This window comes from Rhincodon typus, chromosome 39 (assembly GCF_021869965.1).
Source record: "Rhincodon typus isolate 14 chromosome 39, sRhiTyp1.1, whole genome shotgun sequence".
Classification (NCBI taxonomy): Eukaryota; Metazoa; Chordata; class Chondrichthyes; order Orectolobiformes; family Rhincodontidae; genus Rhincodon; species Rhincodon typus.
Window position 1 is genome coordinate 5,018,523 of NC_063370.1, and position 18,132 is coordinate 5,036,654.

Sequence of the window (18,132 nt, forward strand, 5' to 3'; positions counted from 1 at the left end):
GAATGGGAGGAGGAGTTGAAATGGTTCGCGACTGGGAGGTGCAGTTGTTTATTGCGAACCGAGCATAGGTGTTCTGCAAAGCGGTCCCCGAGTCTCCGCTTGGTTTCCCCGATGTAGAGGAAGCCACACCGGGTACAGCGGATGCAGTATACCACATTGGCAGATGTGCAGGTGAACATCTGCTTGATGTGGAAAGTCTTCTTGGGGCCTGGGATGGGGGTGAGGGAGGAGGTATGGGGGCAGGTGTAGCACTTCCTGCGGTTGCAGGGAAAAGTGCCGGGTGTGGTGGGGCTGGAGGGGAGTGTGGAGCGGACAAGGGAGTCACAGAGAGAGTTGTCCCTCCAGAAAGCAGATAAGGGTGGGGAGGGAAAGATGTCTTTGGTGGTGGTATCGGATTGCAGATGGCGGAAGTGTCGGAGGATGATGCGCTGGATCCGGAGGTTGGTGGGGTGGTACATGAGGACGAGGGGGATTCTTTTTTGGTTCTTATTGTGGGGAGGGGGTGTGAGGGATGAGTTGCGGGAGATGTGGGAGACACGGTTGAGGGCGTTCTCGACCACTGAAGGGGGGAAGTTACGGTCCTTGAAAAACGAGGACAACTGAGATGTACGGAAATGGAATGCCTCAGCCTGGGATTCAAAATCTCCCCCTACCGCATCCCAAAACCAGCCCGGCTCGTCCCCGCCTCCCTAACCTGTTCTTCCTCCCATCTATCCCCTCCTCCCACCTCAAGCCGCACCCCCATCTCCTACCTACTAACCTCATCCCGTCCCCTTGACCTATCCCCTCCCTAACTCCCTACCTACACTCACCTTTACCGGCTCCATCCCCGCCTCTTCGACCTGTTTGTTTCCTCTCCACCTATCCTCTCCTCTATCCATCTTCTATCCGCCTCCCACTCTCTCCCTATTTATTTCAGAATCCCCTTCCCCTCCCCCATTTCTGATGAAGGGTCTAGGCCCGAAACGTCAGCCTTTCTGCTCCTATGATGCTGCTTAGCCTGCTGCGTTCATCCAGCTCTACACCTTGTTGTCTCGGATTCTCCAGCATCTGCAGTTCCTACTATCTCTAAGAAGGGGCAGGTTTTTTTCAACCTTACGGTCATTAGGACAGAATCACAAGAAAACCAACCTTAGAAAGGACACAGCAATTTATACAGCTGGAAAACAGGAAACGCCAATTGATTTGCACAGAGGCACAGAAACATTAGTTAATTGATTAAATTCAAACCTGGAAACTCGACTGTGATTGAACTGGGCATCACCCAAGGGATGTTACAAGGATCAGATGCCTCTGTAGCCCTATCCACATCGAGGGAGGTTTGTATTATGAGAAGTGACATTATCTTCCAGCTATGAAGTAGGGCGACGTGGGAGGAGAACACCAACAATATGCATTGAAATAGCATTTTTAACTTAGTAAAAACTCCAAGGCACTGAGTCACACAAGGAGATATTAGGGAAGGTGACTAAACATTTTGTGAAAGAAGCAGCTTTTAAACAGAGTCTTAAAGGAGGGAGAGAGAGAGAGAGCGCGGTAGGAAGGTTTAGGGAGGGAATTCCAGAGCTTAGGTTCCAGACAGCTGACGGCACTTTATTTGTTATTGTGGGATGTGGGTTTCACCGTCTGGGCCAGCATTTATTGCCTATCCCTAGTTCATCTTGAGAAGGTGGGGGTGAGCTGCCTTCTTGAACCTCTGTGATCCATGTGCTGTAGGGACCCACGCTGCACAATGGAGGGAATTCCAGGATTCCGCCCCAGCGACAGTAAAGGAATGGTGATATATTTCCAAGTCAGGATGGCGAGGGGCTCGGAGGGGAACTTACCGGGAGGTGGTGTTCCCATGTATCTGCTGCCCTTTGTCCTTCTAGATGGAAGTGGCCGTGGGTTTGGAAGGTGCTGTCTGAGGATCTTTCATGAATTTCTGCAGTGTGTCTTGTAGATGGTACACACTGATGCTACTGAGCGTCGGTGGTGGAGGGAGTGGATGTGGTGCCATTCGAGTGGGGGCTGCTTTGTCCTGGATGGTGTCGAGCTTCTTGAGCGTTGTTGGAGCTGCCCCCATCCAGGGGCAAGTGGGGAGTATTCCATCGCACTCCTGATTTATGCCTTGTAGATGGTGGGGCAGGCTTTGGGGAGTCAGGAGGGGAGTTACTCGCTGCAGTATTTCCAGCCTCTGACCTGCTCTTGGAGCCGCTGTGTTTATGTGGCAGGTCCAGTTGAGCTTCTGGTCAGTGGTAACCTCAGGATGTCACCTCCAATGGTGGTAGAGTTGGTGGGGTGGGGTGTACAGGAAATCAGAATCGGGGGGACATCACATTCATTACCTGCCCGTAGGTGCCAAGGAGAATCTCCTTTACCCCGTCGAAGTCTACATCGGTTACCATTGCGCACAGGACGCTGTCATATTGGTCACTCTCTGGCAGGATGGCCTGGTCACTGAGGCCGTTGCTCAGCACATCCCTGTATTCAGAGAGGAAGCGAGGTCAATGCATTGGCTCCTGAAGAGCAGCGGAGTCCGAATCAGACTGCACCGGACCGGACCGGACCAGACCGGCCCCCCACCATCCTCACTTGGCCGCAGGTTTGTTCTCATGGGTGCTGTCCCTAACGCCGACTCATCCGAATCTCTGCCGCCCTCATCACAGAACCCCTACAGTGTGGAGAGAGGCCATTTGGCCCATCAGGTCTGCACCAACCCTCCCAACAGCATCCCACCCAGACCTACACCCTTACCCTACCCCTGTAACCCTGCATCTCCCACGGCTAACCCACCCAGCCTGCGCATCCCTGGATACTATGGGGCAAGTTCCCTTGGCTAATCCACCTTAGCCTGCACATCTTTGGACTGTGGGAGGAAACCGGAGCACCCGGAGGAAACCCACGCAGACAGGGGGAGAATGTGCAAACTCCACACAGACAGTCGCCTGAGGGTGGAATTGATCCCGGGTCCCTGGTGCTGTGAGGTAGCAGTGCTAACCACCGAGCCACTATGCTGCCATCGCTAATGGTAAATTCCATTCACCCCCTGTATATATCCCAGCCCCTGAAACATCCCCTATTTAAAATAATCACCTCTGTCTTCGAAAGGTCTGATCCCCGAGATGGGCTGGGGAGGGAATTTCCTTACGAGGAAAGTGTGGACAGGCCGTGCTTGTATCCATTGCTATGTAGAAGAATGAGGGGAGATTTTATCAAGACATAGGAGATTCTGGGAGGACTTGATAGGCTGGATGGTCAGAGGATGTTTTCCCTCGTGAAGGAGGTCAGCTCTAAGGGGGACGTAGATTAAAAATAGGGGTTGTCAGCCAATAAAGACAGAGATGAGGATGATTTCTATTTCCTTGCAGAGGACTGTGTGTTTGTGGCAGTCTGTTCCCTCAGAAAGCAGCGGTGGGAGTGGGGTCAGTTAAGGGATAAGTAGATAAAGGTTCTTGACCATCAGAGGGTTATTGGGGTGGGAATTCAGATCATAATGAAATCTTATTGAGTGGTGCGGTAGGCTGTGTTGAGATTGTAATGAGGTCAGCCAGCTGGACATCGGAGAATAGGAGCTCCCTGACTGGGGCTGTTAATCTGGTCCAATCAAGGAGCCCTGGCTGATGGCTAAAAAGGGAGTGTCAGAGGTATTGACCCTGTGGTACCTGACCCTGTATGAGGCGGTACTATAGTCAAGGACTGTTTGTGTGTAAATAAAGAGTGACTTAGTGATGGGATACCGGCCTCTGTAGAGTTATTTCAGCCTTAATTACTACTTTCATCAATCCAGCTACAGTCTTTCCCCCTCCCTAGTTCAGTAAACACCTCCAGGCCTACAATTTTCCAAAGAAATCTGCGCTGATCCATTTGTGGCCTTTCCTCCCACCATTCCCCTCCTTCAGCTAGGCCCGAGCTCTGGAATTCCCTCCCCTAAACCTCTCCTTCCTCCTTTATAAGCTCTTCAAACCCTCAACTGAACTTCTGAAACCTTTTCTCAACACCCTCCTAGTGCTTGAACATTCCCCTTCAACCTGGTGGGTGTTGAGATGGAAGGGAAAGCAGGGTAAGGGGAGGTGGGGGACCTTTGAGATCGGGGGGGTGGGGATGCGGTGTGTGGGTTGGTAGAAGCTGTTTATGCTGCTGAGTGTTTAAATAAACCACACCTAGCTTCCTACTGGGATTTTCAGGATAGAAATCAGTCTTTTTGGGACGACACCTAGTATTTTTTAAAAAAATGCAAGGATTTAAAGGGGCCTTGCTGCTGTTAGCACTCATTTGGAAACTCATGACCCCAAATTTTGGCCACATTTTTGGGAGCCCTTCTCCAGTTCCTTGATCAAGCCTAACCGAATATCTCTATCTGACTGGAAGCCATCTGTTGTCTGGTTTACAACACCCTTGGGATCCTTCGCTATGTTGAAGGTGCTACGTTGTTGCATGCAGTTTCCCAGCGTGTACAAACACGAGCAGGTTACTTGACTCTGAGGGAGCACCTCACCCCAACAGCTTGCATTTACACAGTGCATTTGAAAATACTGGTGAAAGAGAGTCGTGTTGGCGAAAGTTTTGACGACTTGCACTCCTCAGGACAAATGCAAGAATGCCAAATTTCAATTGGTCACAACAATTTAGAAATTCAAAAATAGGCACAAGACTTACACCGATTGGTTGCAGAGTATGGGTTCCTGTGAACAAATTTACCAAGCTTCAATGAGCTGGTATATGTTCAAAATGGCTTTGAAACACCTACGTTACTTTCTCTAAAGCAAGGCATTAACTTGCTAACCAATTAACATCCTTTTGTCTCACGGTATAAATTGTAATTGGTTAAAAAAAGTTGGCATTCTTGCATTGGTCCTGATGAGTTCACCTCACCACCCAGTCTCTCTTTTCAACAAGACTCGAGTTCTGTATTAATCAAGGGACTAACAGCTTTAATGGAGCAACACTATTTCATTCATTCATGGAATGTGGGAGCTACTGGCTGGGCCATCGTTTATTCCTCATCCCTAACTGCCATCCTGAGAAGCGCTGGTGAGCTGCCTTTTTGAACCACTGCAGTCCGTGTGACCCACAGTAACGTCAGGGAGGGAGTTACAGGATTTTTAGCTCCTAACATGAAGGAATGGCAATATATTTCCAAGTCAGGTGCCGTCCAAGGAGCCCTGGTGAGTTTCTGCGGTGCATCTTTTAGATGGTACACACTGCTGCTACTGACCACTGTCGTAGTGTCATAGTGTCATAGAGATGTACAGCACGGAAACAGACCCTTCAGTCCAACTCGTCCATGCTGACCAGATATCCTAAATTAATCTAGTCCCATTTGCCAGCATTTGACCCATATCCCTCTAAACCCTTCCTATCCATGTACCCATCCAGATGCTTTTTAAATATTGTAATTGTACCAGCCTCCACCACTTCCTCTGGCAGCTCATTCCATACATACACCACCCTCTGTGTGAAAAAGTTGCCCCTTAGGTCCCTTTTAAATCTTCCCCCTCTCGCCTTAAACCTATGCCCCTCTAGTTTTGGACTCCCCTACCCTGGGGAAAAGACCTTGGGCTATTCATCCTACTCATGCCCCTCATGATTTTATAAACCTCTATAAGGTCACCCCTCAGCAGCCGACGCTCCAGGGAAAATAGCCCCAGCCTACTCAGCCTCTCCCTATAGGTCAGACCCTCCAACCCCGGCAACATCATGGGGGATGCCAATCAAGCGGGCTGCTTTGTCCTCGATGGTGTTTCTCCTACAAGGGGAAACTTCCTCTCTGCACTCCCCTTGTCCACTTTCCTCAGGATTAGCTTATGCTTCCATAAAATATATATAAGACATTAAGATATGGAAGATATATTCTCATTCTTCTAAACTCCAATGGGTCCAGGGCCCAACCTGTCCTCGTGAATAAACGGACCCAGGTACTCCGTAAGAATAAAACCGAGGGTAGGTTAGTCCCAAGGTGGTTTGCAATTGTCCTGAATGGTAAATGTCTGCAGAATTCCTGAAGTTGTTGGGCACTTTGAGGGCTGGGTGGTCGGTCATGGAATACAGGGCAAGGTGGGAGGAGGGACTGTTGAGTGACAAGTCACCAGTAGCAGTAAAACGTTCGGGAGCTTCCTTGTTGGGGAGTTGAGGCATGAATTTCCAGAAATTTCACCGCTGGATTGGCCACGGTGTATTAGGGCCCCCACTCTCAGAATCGAGGTGATTGACCGTGACGGGTGCCCCGCTGTGGTGCAGTCAAGGGTGGGTGCGCCAGCCCTGGTGCCCGTCCCTCCCGAATGCCGAGGTGACTAACCTGTAAACGACCGAGAGCTCGATTGTGGAGGTCACGAGCAGGTTATAGTTCTCCAAAGAGTTGCTACCTTCAGTCGTGTCAAAACCTGCACCGATTAGAGAGAAAGAGGGAAACAGAGCGAGATTAATGGAAGAGTTGGAGGTTGTCCCGTTTCTGACCCACCTAAGGAAATACAAATTAAGAGCAAGGTAGGCCATTCAGCTCCTCGAACCTGCTCTACCACTGATTGGGTTGTGGTCTCTACACCCCTTACCCCTCATCCATCAAGAATCTATCTACCTTGGCCTTCAAAACCATTTGATGAACCCACAACCCAGACCATCACACAAACCGACTGCTCATTGCCTCGGGAAGGCATCAAAGACCCCTCCCACTCCGGTTATAATCTCTTCCACCACCTTCTGTTGGGCAGAAGATACAAAAGTTCAAACACACACACCAACAGGTTCAAGAACAGCTTCTTCCCCGCTGTTATCTGGCTTCTGAATGGACCTCCCTAACTTTAAATTTAATGTTGACCTTGCTCTTTGTGTACCTTCTCTGCAGACGTGACATTGTATCCCTCGCTCTGTTCTGTTACCCTAATGCACTTTGTATGGAATAATCTGCCTGTACTGCAGGCAGAACAAAACTTTTCACTGTACCTAGGTACATGTGACAATAATAGATCAAATCAAACCAAAACCCATCCAATGCTCGCTGGGAAAGGATTCCAAAGACTCTCAATCTCCTGAAAGAGAGAAAAAAAAATTCTCCCATCTCCGTCTTAGCTAGGAAAATCTTTATTTTTACACTAGGCTGGAAGGGAGGCCTCACACTGAATTTCAAACAACCAGAGGGAAAGATTACTTGAAGGCGTACTGCCCTGAGCAAACTCAATCTCCAAAGAGTCCCAGGAGGTGGTAATTCGACCCACTGGTGTCTCTGTTGCCTTTCAAATGGAGCAACATCCTATCATTCCCTTCCCTTCTCCCCGGAGCGCCGGCACAGTGTTCCCTTTCAGATTCCTGCTCAAAAGTCCCGATTGAATCTGCCTCCGCCACACACTTGCGGGGGCGCATTCCAGACCCATCTACACCACGGTGCGAAAAGGTTTCTCTCCTGCATCAGCCGGGGACTACCGTCAATGTTGGGAGAGCTGCCCACAGACTAGTTAAGGAGCGACATGACATCGGCACACTCACCAAACCACAGCTTATAGCCCATGGCCCTGAGGATACCCACCTGCGGTGTACGGTTGGGATATAGCGGTTCTGGGCCTCCTTAGCACAGGCATGAGATCTTACGTCCTGTGGTGACAGCAAGGAAGCCTCCTGTGGATTATCACCTCTCATAATGTGCCCCCACAGCATGCACCCGCCCCCACAGCATGCACCCACCCCCTCCCCCCACCCCCAGCTGATGAATCCATGGGTTCAGCGACATAATTCTTTGAAGTTTGCATCACAGCTAGACAGGGTGATTAAGGCAGCATTTGGCACGCTTGCCTTCATTGCTCAGACCTCTGAGTATGGGAGTTGGGGACATCATGTTGAGGTTGTACAGGACATTGGTGAGGCCCTCTTCTGGAGCACTGTGTCCAGTTCTGTTCGCACAGGAAGGATATTTTGTAAGCTGGAGAGGGTTCAGAAAAGATTTACCAGGATGTTGCCGGAAACGGAGGGTTTGAGTTACAAGGAGAGGCTGGATAGGCTGGGACATTTTCCACTGGAGCGTAGGAGGTTGAGGGATGGTCTTATAAAGGTTTATAAAATCATGAGGGGTATAGATAAAGTGAATGGCAGGTGTCTTTACCCTAGGGTGAGGGATTTCAAGACCAGGGGGTGTAGTTTTAAGGTGAGAGAAAGACTTTAGAAAGACATGAGGGGCAATTTCTTCTTACACATGGAGTGGTTTGTGTGTGGATTGAGCTTCCAGAGGAAGAGGTGGATGTGAGTACAGTTACAATGTTTAAAAGACGTTTGGATAAGTACATGATAAGGAAAGGTCTGGAGGGATATGGGCCAAATGTGGGCAGGTGGGACTAGTTTAGTTTGGGACGATGGTCAGCATGGACTGGTTGGACCGAAGGGTCTGTTTGTGCTGTATCACTCTTAGAACAACCAACCAGAGGAAGCATTCAGTATAGCAAGTACACAGACTGCACTCTCAGAAGGTGTATGGACACACTGGATACAACAAGGGCTAAAAAGCTGGCATTCCAGAAACAGCCATGTCACTAGGACAAGCCAATCTGTTGCAGGACAGAAGGCGACCAGAACATCTGGTCTGTCCCATCTTTTTGTAGCAGGACAAATCCAATCCAGCAAATTACTACGGTCAGTCAATCAAATAATCATCAACATTGCAGGGGCTGTCAGTGATAGTTCACTTGAGAATGAGAGGGCACAAATTGAAGACACTGACAAAACAGGCAAACAAACTGACAAGTGAGAAAATGTTTTTGTGCAGCGGCTGGTTACGGTCTGGAGTGGACTTGCCTGAGAGCGTGGTGCAGGCAGGTTTGATTGGAATATTCAAAAGGGAATTCCAGTGTTAACGGAGCAGGAAGAACGGGTTTCGGGGAGAAGGCAGGAGAACAGCATTACGTGAAGGGGTCAGTCGGAGAGCTGTGTAGACAAGATCATGCAGTTTCACTGGTGACAATTCACAGATAACTCCATCTCCTCTTCTGTCTATCATCTATAATCTGGGTTCTCTGGTTCTCAATTCTTCCACCACTGTGAACTGTATCTCACTCTTTACACTATTCAGACTCCTCATGATTGTGACAACCTCGATCAAATCTCCTCTTAATCTCACCTTCTCCAAGAAAAATAGCCACAACTTTCCAACTAGAGTCACACAACACGGAACCAGAACCTTTGGTCTAACTCACTCATGCCGAGCAAGTTTCCCAAATTAAACTAGTCCCACCTCCCTCCCTCATATCCCTCTAAACCTTTCCTATTCATGTACCTGTCCAAATGTCTTTTAAATGTTGTAAGTGTACCTGTGTCTACCACTTCCTCTGGCAGTTCATTCCACACACTAATCACTCTGTGTGAAAGAGCTGTCCCTCAAGACCCTTTTAAATCTTTCTTCTCTCATCTTAAACTTATGCCCTCTAGTTTTTGAACTGCCCCACCCTGGGGAAAAGACCTTGGCTATTCACCTTGTCTATGCCCGTCATGATTTTATAAACCTCCATAAGGTCACCCCTCAACCCTCTACATTCCAGTGAAAAAAAGTCCCAGTGTCTCCCTAAAACACAAACCCTCCAGTTCAGCAACATCCTGGTAAATGTCTTCTGAACCCTTTCCAGCTTAATAATATCCTTCCTGTAATAGGGCAGCCAGAACTAGACACAATGCTCCAGAAGAGGCCTCACCAACGTCCTGTACAACCTCAACATGACGTCCCAACTCCTATACTCAATGCTCTGAGCAATGAGCAATGAAGGTAAGCGTGCTAAATGCCTTCTGAACCACTCTGTATACCTGTGACACAACCTTCAAAGAACTATGTACCTGCACCCTAGGTCTCTCTGTTTTCCTACATTCCCCAGGGCCCTTTCACACCTTTTATGCATGTCCTGGGCGCTGAGATGAGATTCTTGCCTCAGCGAGTTGTCTATTAAGGGGGTCTCCTCCTTGTTAATGGCCTTATTAACTGCACATCTCACCTCATTCATACACAGGATCATTTCTTACCAAACCTGAACAAAACTAGACACTGAAAATTCTTGGCTTTGGTCTCGGGGACAGGATACCTGGTGACTTTAGTTTGTCACTTGTTCCAAAGAACGTCCAACGTTGGTCTCAATATTTCAGGGCATGCACAATGAGCACACAACCCACATCCACACACTTTGGCATCTCACGAGTGCCAGCCTCCAAAAACACTCCATGGCACATCTCTGAAGAAGTCGCCCAGTTATAGGAAGGATATTATCAAGCTGGAGAGGGTTCAGAGGAGATTTACCAGGATGTTGCTGGGGATGGAAGGTTTCCATTATAAAGAAAGGCTGGATAGACTGGGACTTTTTTTCACTGGAGTGTAGGAGCTGACAGGCGACCTTATAGAAGTTTATAAAATAATGAGAGGTGTAGATAGAGTTAATGGTAGTTGCCTTTTCCCTAGGATGGGGGAATTTCAAGACTAGGGGACAACATTTTTAAGGTGAGAAGAAACAGATTTTAAAAAGACACAAGGGGCGAATTTTTTTTTTTTTTTACACAGAGGGTGGTTCGCGTGTGGAATGAACTTCCTGAGCTGTTGAAGGAAATATTAGGGACAGATAAAACGTTTGGTCAAAGGCATATAATTCCTACAGTGTGGAATCGGGCCATTCGTCCCATTGAGTCTGCACTGATCCTCCGAACAGCATCCCACCCAGACCCACCCTGCTACACTGTAACCCTGCATTTCCCATGGCTAACCCAGCTAGCCTGCACATCCCTGGAACACTATGGGGTAATTTAGCACAGCCCAATCCATCCTAACCTGCTCATCTTTGGGCTGTGGGAGGAAACCGGAGCACCCGGAGGAAACTCGCGCAGACACAGGGAGAATGTGCAAACTCCACACAGACAGTCGCCTGAGGGTGGGATCGAACCCGGGTCCCTGGTGCTGTGAGGCGGCAGTGCTAACCACTGAGCCACTTTAAAACCACATAGATTTTAAAAAGCATCTTACAGAAGGACAGAAATATAGCAAGACGCTTGCATTAAAACAAACCATTATAGATTGAACATTGTACGTTTGAGGCCCACCCTCATTCACTCACCAACCCTCGTTCCTCCGTCTCCAGCTGAATAGGCCTCGCTGTGCTCAGTGGGTAGCCTGAAGAGCAGGACAGTGGAAATCGGCCCATCCTGTTGTACATTCCAACTCTGCAGAACAACTGGACTTAAAATAGAGACAGCAGGTGAGAAACCCGCACAAAGACAGGGAGGAAGGGAAGAGAGAGACTGAGGCATGGGGAAGGGAGAAAGTGAGGCAGAGCGGGCTGGGAGGAGATTCCAGATCCCGACACATAAGGAGCTGAAGGCACGGCTGACAATGCTGGGGAAATAGCTGGGATGGGGGCTCGTTACTTTCTCGCGACTGGCAACGGGCCATTTCTGACCTTTAGATTCCTGATCCACGTGAGAAATACCCACAAATCCATTCTGACAGCCAAAAGCTGTCAAACGTCTGGTAGAATCCGGAATATTGACCACGTCAAGCCAGAGGACACTGTAATGATCAGACACAAAGATAAACAGGTGTTAGCACTCACATCCCTTACTCCTTCCCACACGCACATAGTGAGACAACAAACAAACAGACAGAGTGACAGCGCGTGAGACTCAGAAACAGACAGAGGCAATCTAAAGGCAGGTCATTAGACTGACTCCAGGGTTTTGTCTTATGAAGAGAGATTGAGCAGTTCAAGACCATACTCTTTGGAGTTTAGAAGAGAAAAGAGATTTAAAGGAGGCATATAAGATACAAAAGGGGATTGACAAAGTAGATGTAAGGAAGAATGGTTCCTCATAGTGGGGCAATCTGGAATGAGAAAGGTCATAGTTTTAGGCTAAGGGACGGCAGGTTTAAAACAGAGATGAGGAGAAACTACTTCTCTCAAAGGGTCATGAATCTGTGGAATTCACTATCCCAGAAGTATGGTGGATGGGCAGGCACGGAATAAATTTAATCATAGAATCTCTACAGTGTGGAAGTAGGCCATTCGGCCCATCAAGTCCACACCGACCCTCCGAAGAGAATCCCATCCAGGTCCAAACCCTTATCCAATGTCTGTAACCCTGCATTCCCCATGGCTAACCCAAGCTACACATCTCTGGATACTACAAGCAATTTAGCACAGCCCATCCACCCTAACCTACACATCTTTGGACTGTGGGAGGAAACCGGAGCATCCAGAGGAAACCCACGCAGACACAGGGAGAATGTGCAAATTCCACGCAGACAGTCACCCGAGGGTGGAATCAAATCCAGGTCCCTGATGCTGTGAGGCAACAGTGCTAATCACCGAGCCACTATGGTTACCCCCAAGGGTAAGGGCAGGGCAGGAGGAGACAGATATTTAATTAGTAACGGGGTTGAAGGTTTATGGAGAGGTAGCAGGAAAGGGCAGTTGAGGCTGAGATGAGATCAGCCATGATTGTATTGAAAGATGGAGCAGGCTCGAGGAGCCTCCTCCTGCTCCTGGTTCTTGCGAGAGCAGATGAGAAGAGGGAGAGAGAAAGGATCTGTGAGCAGCACACAGAGAGCCACGGAGCTGTGACATCCCAATATCTAGCTTCTCACGCGCAATGTAACAGTGCAACCAATGTTGGAAGTCTTACTGGCTAGGAAGGCCTGTTAACTCGGGGAATATTAATCCTGTTGGCCTTTCTTCAAACTGATGCAATGTTTCGTTCTGTGAGACAAAGGAGAGAGAGAGAGAGAGAGAGAAAATAAAAACAGTCACGTGGAATTGCTGAAAGAAAGTCGAAAGTGAGCCACAGCTTGATCAGTAGGGGCTCACCTCTTTGTACAGGTGTATCTGGTGGTCGTGGCCACTGAGCAGGAATACAGTCTCACGTTGGTGCCTCTCCTCGATCCTTGAATGCAGAAAAGAGAGACGTGAAGTTGGCCTGGTGAGAGTAAACAACAGCTGCCTCGCCTCTGCCATGCTATCAACACTGGCTTACTAAAGAGTGAAATCAAGAGGGTGCTCGTCACACAATGGGCCATTGATGTAAGGGATTCACTCCTTCAAAAACCTATGGGCGCGAGGCATCAATTAATCATTTGAAGCCTCAGATTGTTGTAGTTTAGTGCAATGCTTCCCAAGCACTGAAAGTTGGCGCAGCACCTCTGGAGCCGGCAGGAGGCGAGGGCATACAAGAGCAGGGCAAAGGGAGGGAAAAAAATAAAACTAGGAAAATGTGGAAATGGCTGATACTGTACTCCAGTACAACCTGTTCCCAGTTTTACTGATTCGTGCTGGGAATTTGCAGACTCCCGAAACTTCAGCTCGTGATCCCACTTGGGGTTCCGACCATCCACTTTGGGAAGCCTCGGGTTTATCAAGGACGGGCAACTACTGGTGTCACTATGGTAGCAGCACGAACTTTGTGGAGTAACACAGCCCAAGTCTTTCAATGGCGTACATTTCTCTTGCTCCTCGTGAGTTACATTTTGGGATATCTGCGGGAGGGTTCAGGCCTGAAGGCAGATCTGACCCATAGCGCTGCTACCTACCCCACTTGGGATGGGCAAGGGTACAGATGTCCCGCACTTACTTCAGACAAAATGGAGATCGAACTCCCGTACGTTGGCACCAATCTGACCCGCACCAGCTACCAGAGCCAACCAGTCCCTCAAAAGGAGTCCTGGTTCCTATGGCAGCATACACACTTCCACATGTGTGACAATCCAAAGCTTTGGAAGTATTTTCTAACTGACCCGTTTAGGGATGTTGTGACACATCCTTCAGATTGGGCAAGACTGGAATTCAGGCCTCCTGGCCTAGAGGTAGGGAGACTGCCACTGCACCAGACGAGCATACCCCCGCCAGAGGTTTGGATAGTGATGACAGAGACTCCAATGTTTTGAATCACTCTCATTCATACTGTCTGCCAGTGGACAATTTACAGTTTGATATTCAACACACCTTCCTGGTTTGGTATATTAATTTGTCCGCCTCATCTATAGCATTCTGTCAGTCAGCATTTATTGCGCGTCCCTCACTGCCCATTATAGAAAAGACCAGGGCACAGCCTCAGGGTGAAGGCTGACCCTTTAGCATTGAGATTTAGGGGGAATTTCTTCAGCCAAAGGTGGTGAATCTTTTATTCATTAATGGGATGAGTGTGTTGCTGGCCCATCCCTAATTGCCCAGAGGGCAGTTCAGAGTCAACCACATTGCTGTGGGTCTGGAGTCACATGTAGGCCAGACCAGGTAAGGATGGCAGTTTCCTTCCCTAAAGGACATTAGTGAACCAGATGGGTTTTTCCTGACAATCGATTCATTGAATTCCACTATCTGCCGTGATGGGATTCGAACATTACCTGGGTATGGAATAAAAATTCAGTGATAATACCACCACCTCCTGGGCCATCACCTCCCCCATGTCTGTGGTACTCACTGCCGCACAGGGCAAGACAAGTCATAGAGATGTACAGCACGGAAACAGACCCTTCGGTCCAACTTGTCCATGCTGACCAGATATCCTAAATTCATCTAGTCCCATTTGCCAGCATTTGGCCCATGTCCCACTAAATCCTTCCTATCCATATAGCCATCCAGATGCCTTTTAAATGTTGTCATTGTACCAGCCTCCACCACTTCCTCTGGCAGCTCATTCCATACACATACCACCCTCTGTGTGAAAATGTTGCCCCTCAGGTCCCTTTTAAATCTTTCCCCTCTCACCTTAAACCTATGCCCCTCTAGTTTTGGACTCCCCTACCCTGGGGAAAAGACCTTGTCTATTTACCCCATCCATGCCCCTCTTGATTTTATAAACTTCTATAACATCACCCCTCAGCCTCCGACGCTCCAGAGATAATAGCCCCAGCCTATTCAGCCTCTCGCTACAGGTCTAACACTAACCTCTGCAACGTCCTTGTAAATCTTTTCTGAACCCTTTCAAGTCTCACAACATCTTTCCCATAGCAGGGAGACCAGAACTGAATGCAGTATTCCAATGGCTGCAACATGACATCCCAGAATAGCCTAATTCTGTTCCTGTATTTTATGATCTTATGGGAAGGCAGTGTACTCAGAATTATTTTACATTTGTTTGGGTTTATTTTCTAACTCGAAAGGGGACACACAAGGAAGTGAAGCAAAGAGGCAGAACTCAGGTACTTACTCCACATGGCAAAGCTGGAAGGGAGTGAACTGGAGCTCCAGGTTAAGGCAGCTTTCTGTAAAAGCAGGATCTTGGGTTAGTGTCCACACTCTGCAAAGAACATCACTGCAGTAAACAGTTAAAATTGCTCAGGTCGCCCGTGCCAGGTTATCTCAGGGACCTTGACCCTCATCCACCATATTCTTCCCAACCTATTACACGGAAAGCATCAATAGTGGCTGCACTCTCAGCACTCAGTCTACAATCATAGAATTCCTATAGTGTGGAAGCAGGCCATTTGGCCCATCGAGTCCATACCGACCTGCAGAAGAGCATCCTACCCAGACCCACCCCCCTCCCCTATCCCTGTAACCCTGCATTTCCCATGACTAACCCACCTAGCCTGCACATCCCTAGACACTATGGGGCAATTCAGCATGGCCAATCCATCTAACCTGCGCATCGTTGGACTGTGGGAGGAAACCCACGCAGATACGGGGAGAATGTGCAAACTCCACAGAGACAGTCGCCCGAGGGTGGGATCGAACCCGGGTCCCTGGCGCTGGGAGGCAGCAGTGCTAACCACTGAGCCGCTGTAGTCAGAGGTCATGGATCCCTGCAGAACACTGAAGTTCAGAGGCGCAATCTTCCAGCCTGGATATAAAACCATCAGGGTCAGAGGCTAAAGGCTTAAATTTGACCAAGAGCCATAAAACAATTCAAACACAGCCACTGACTCACGGGCGATGGAATCCAAATTGTACTCGGATCCTGGCTCATAGTCGCAGTAGATATTGAGGAACGGGCTTGCTTTATCGCCAGAGTCCTGTGGGAAAGGAAGTGGTAACGTCAACCTCACAGGGAATTGTAGCCCAGGATCCCAGACATTTATCTTAATTGAGCACACGACGGTATTCACTGGCCATCACTTTGTGACCTGCTGAGACCTGAGAGCAAAGCAATGCAGATGCTGGAATCTGTGCCGAAAACAACAAATGCTGGAAATCACAGCGGGTCAGACAACATCTATGAAGAGAGAGTGAGCTAACATTTTGAGTCAAAACGTTAGCTTGCTCTCTCTCTCTCTACAGATGCTGCCTGTCCTGCTGCGATTTCCAGCGTTTTTGGGTTTCACTGCTATCATGACTATGTATGTATATAGTTGATTTTATGAATAAAGTAAATTTTTGAAATTATAAAAAAAGGATGGGCAACAAATATCGACCTTCCCAATGATGCCCACATCCCACTAAAGAATAAACAAAGTCAATTCTTTCTTACATTGAGGAGCGTTTTTTTTAAAAAAAGATTTCTAATTATATAGTTCCTTTCACTTGAACCCAGTGTAGAGTTTTGATTGATAGCAGCGACCTCACCTTGATAAAAGTTATTCCCACAACCAGGCCTCGTTTTGGAGCAGATTTGTTGAAAGCATCAATAGATACGATTTCTGCATCCACTAAGGAGGGAACAGAAGAGATTAATTTTAAGAATTTCCGCAATACTACACATCCAGCTCTTAATCTCTTACACTCCTCTCTGGATCCACGGCACAGATTTTGGGCAGATTGCATCCATCCTGGGTTCAAATCCCAAGACTCTCACACCTCCTGTCTCATAGTTTTCAGACACTGCAAGTCCCTTGACCATCCCTTACCTCCTCAGGTCGTCTGTGTTGTTCTCACATAAATGATCTGGAGGAAGGTATAGATGGTCTGATTAGCAAGTTTGCAGATGACACTAAGATTGGTGGAGTAGCAGATAGTGAAGGGGACTGTCGGAGAATGCAGCAGAATATAGATAGATTGGAGAGTTGGGTGGAGAAATGGCAGATGGAGTTCTATCCAGGCAAATGCGAGGTGATGCATTTTGGAAGATCCAATTCAAGAGCGAACCATATGGTAAATGGAAAAGCCCTGGCGAAAATTGATGCACAGAGAGATCTGGGTGTTCAGGTCCATTGTACCCTGAAGGTGGCAACGCAAGTCGATAGAGTGGTCAAGGAGGCATATGGCATGCTTTCATTCATCGGACTGAGTACAAGAGTTGGAAGGTCATGTTACAGTTGTATAGGACTTTGGTTCGACCACATTTGGAACACTTCGTACAGTTCTGGTCACCACATTACCAAAAGGATGTGGATGCTTTGGAGAGGGTGCAGAGGAGGTTCACCAGGACGTTGCCTGGTATGGAGGGCACTAGCTATGAAGAGAGGTTGAGTAGATTAGGATTATTTACGTTAGAAAGACGGAGGTTGAGGGGGAACCTGATTGAGGTCTACAAAATCGTGAGAGGTATGGACAGGGTGGATAGCAAGAAGCTTTTTCCCAGAGTGGGGGACTCAATTACTAGGGGTCACGATTTCAAGGTGAGAGGGGAAAGGTTTAAGGGAGATATGCATGGAAAGATCTTTACGCAGAGGGTGGTGGGTGCCTGGAACGCGTTGCCAGCGGAGGTGGTAGAGGCAGGCACGATAGTGTAATTTAAGATGTATCTAGACAGATACATGAATGGGCAGGGAACAGAGGGATACAGATCCTTGGAAAATAGGTGACAGGTTTAGATAGAGGATCTGGATCGGCGCAGGCTTGGGGGGCTGAAGGGCCTGTTCCTGTGCTGTAATTTTCTGTGTTCTTTGTACAACTAATGCTCTCTCATTTATACTCTCCTATGCTTTCAGTCTTAATCCCAAGCCTTGAGCTCCATGACAACCCTTCTTATTCTACCAACAATGCAATTCTTCTGGAAGAGATATTAAACCAAGGCATCTGTCTGCCTCTTGGTTGAATGAAAATGACCACATGGTACAAGCAGGAGAGTGCTCGCTGTCAATATCCATCCCCAAACTGCATCTAAAATAGACTGCTCATTTATCCCATTCCTGCGAGTAGGATCTTGCTGTATTTCCTATACTAAAACAGCAATCACACATTAAAGAAAAAATTATGTTTCCACTGGCTGTAAAGCACCTTGGCATATGACAGGTGCTAGATAAATGCAAGTCTCCTGGCTGGTCTCCCATAGGGA

General features: G+C 48.2%; 1 protein-coding gene across 1 annotated transcript in view; it reads right to left on the reverse strand.

Annotated features, from left to right (window-relative positions):
• kptn (kaptin (actin binding protein)) overlaps positions 1 to 16,679 on the reverse strand; it is a 20,805-nt gene extending 4,126 nt beyond the window's left edge. Inside the window, exons 1-9 of the mRNA XM_048618204.1 lie at positions 16,482 to 16,679; positions 15,847 to 15,931; positions 15,127 to 15,181; positions 12,792 to 12,867; positions 12,610 to 12,683; positions 11,388 to 11,497; positions 11,046 to 11,162; positions 6,278 to 6,362; positions 2,328 to 2,463 (exon numbers count right to left, since the gene is read on the reverse strand). Coding sequence (XP_048474161.1) covers positions 2,328 to 2,463; positions 6,278 to 6,362; positions 11,046 to 11,162; positions 11,388 to 11,497; positions 12,610 to 12,683; positions 12,792 to 12,867; positions 15,127 to 15,181; positions 15,847 to 15,931; positions 16,482 to 16,679 — 936 coding nt within the window. The remainder of the gene's footprint in view (positions 1 to 2,327; positions 2,464 to 6,277; positions 6,363 to 11,045; positions 11,163 to 11,387; positions 11,498 to 12,609; positions 12,684 to 12,791; positions 12,868 to 15,126; positions 15,182 to 15,846; positions 15,932 to 16,481) is intronic.
• Positions 16,680 to 18,132: the final 1,453 nt, after the last annotated feature.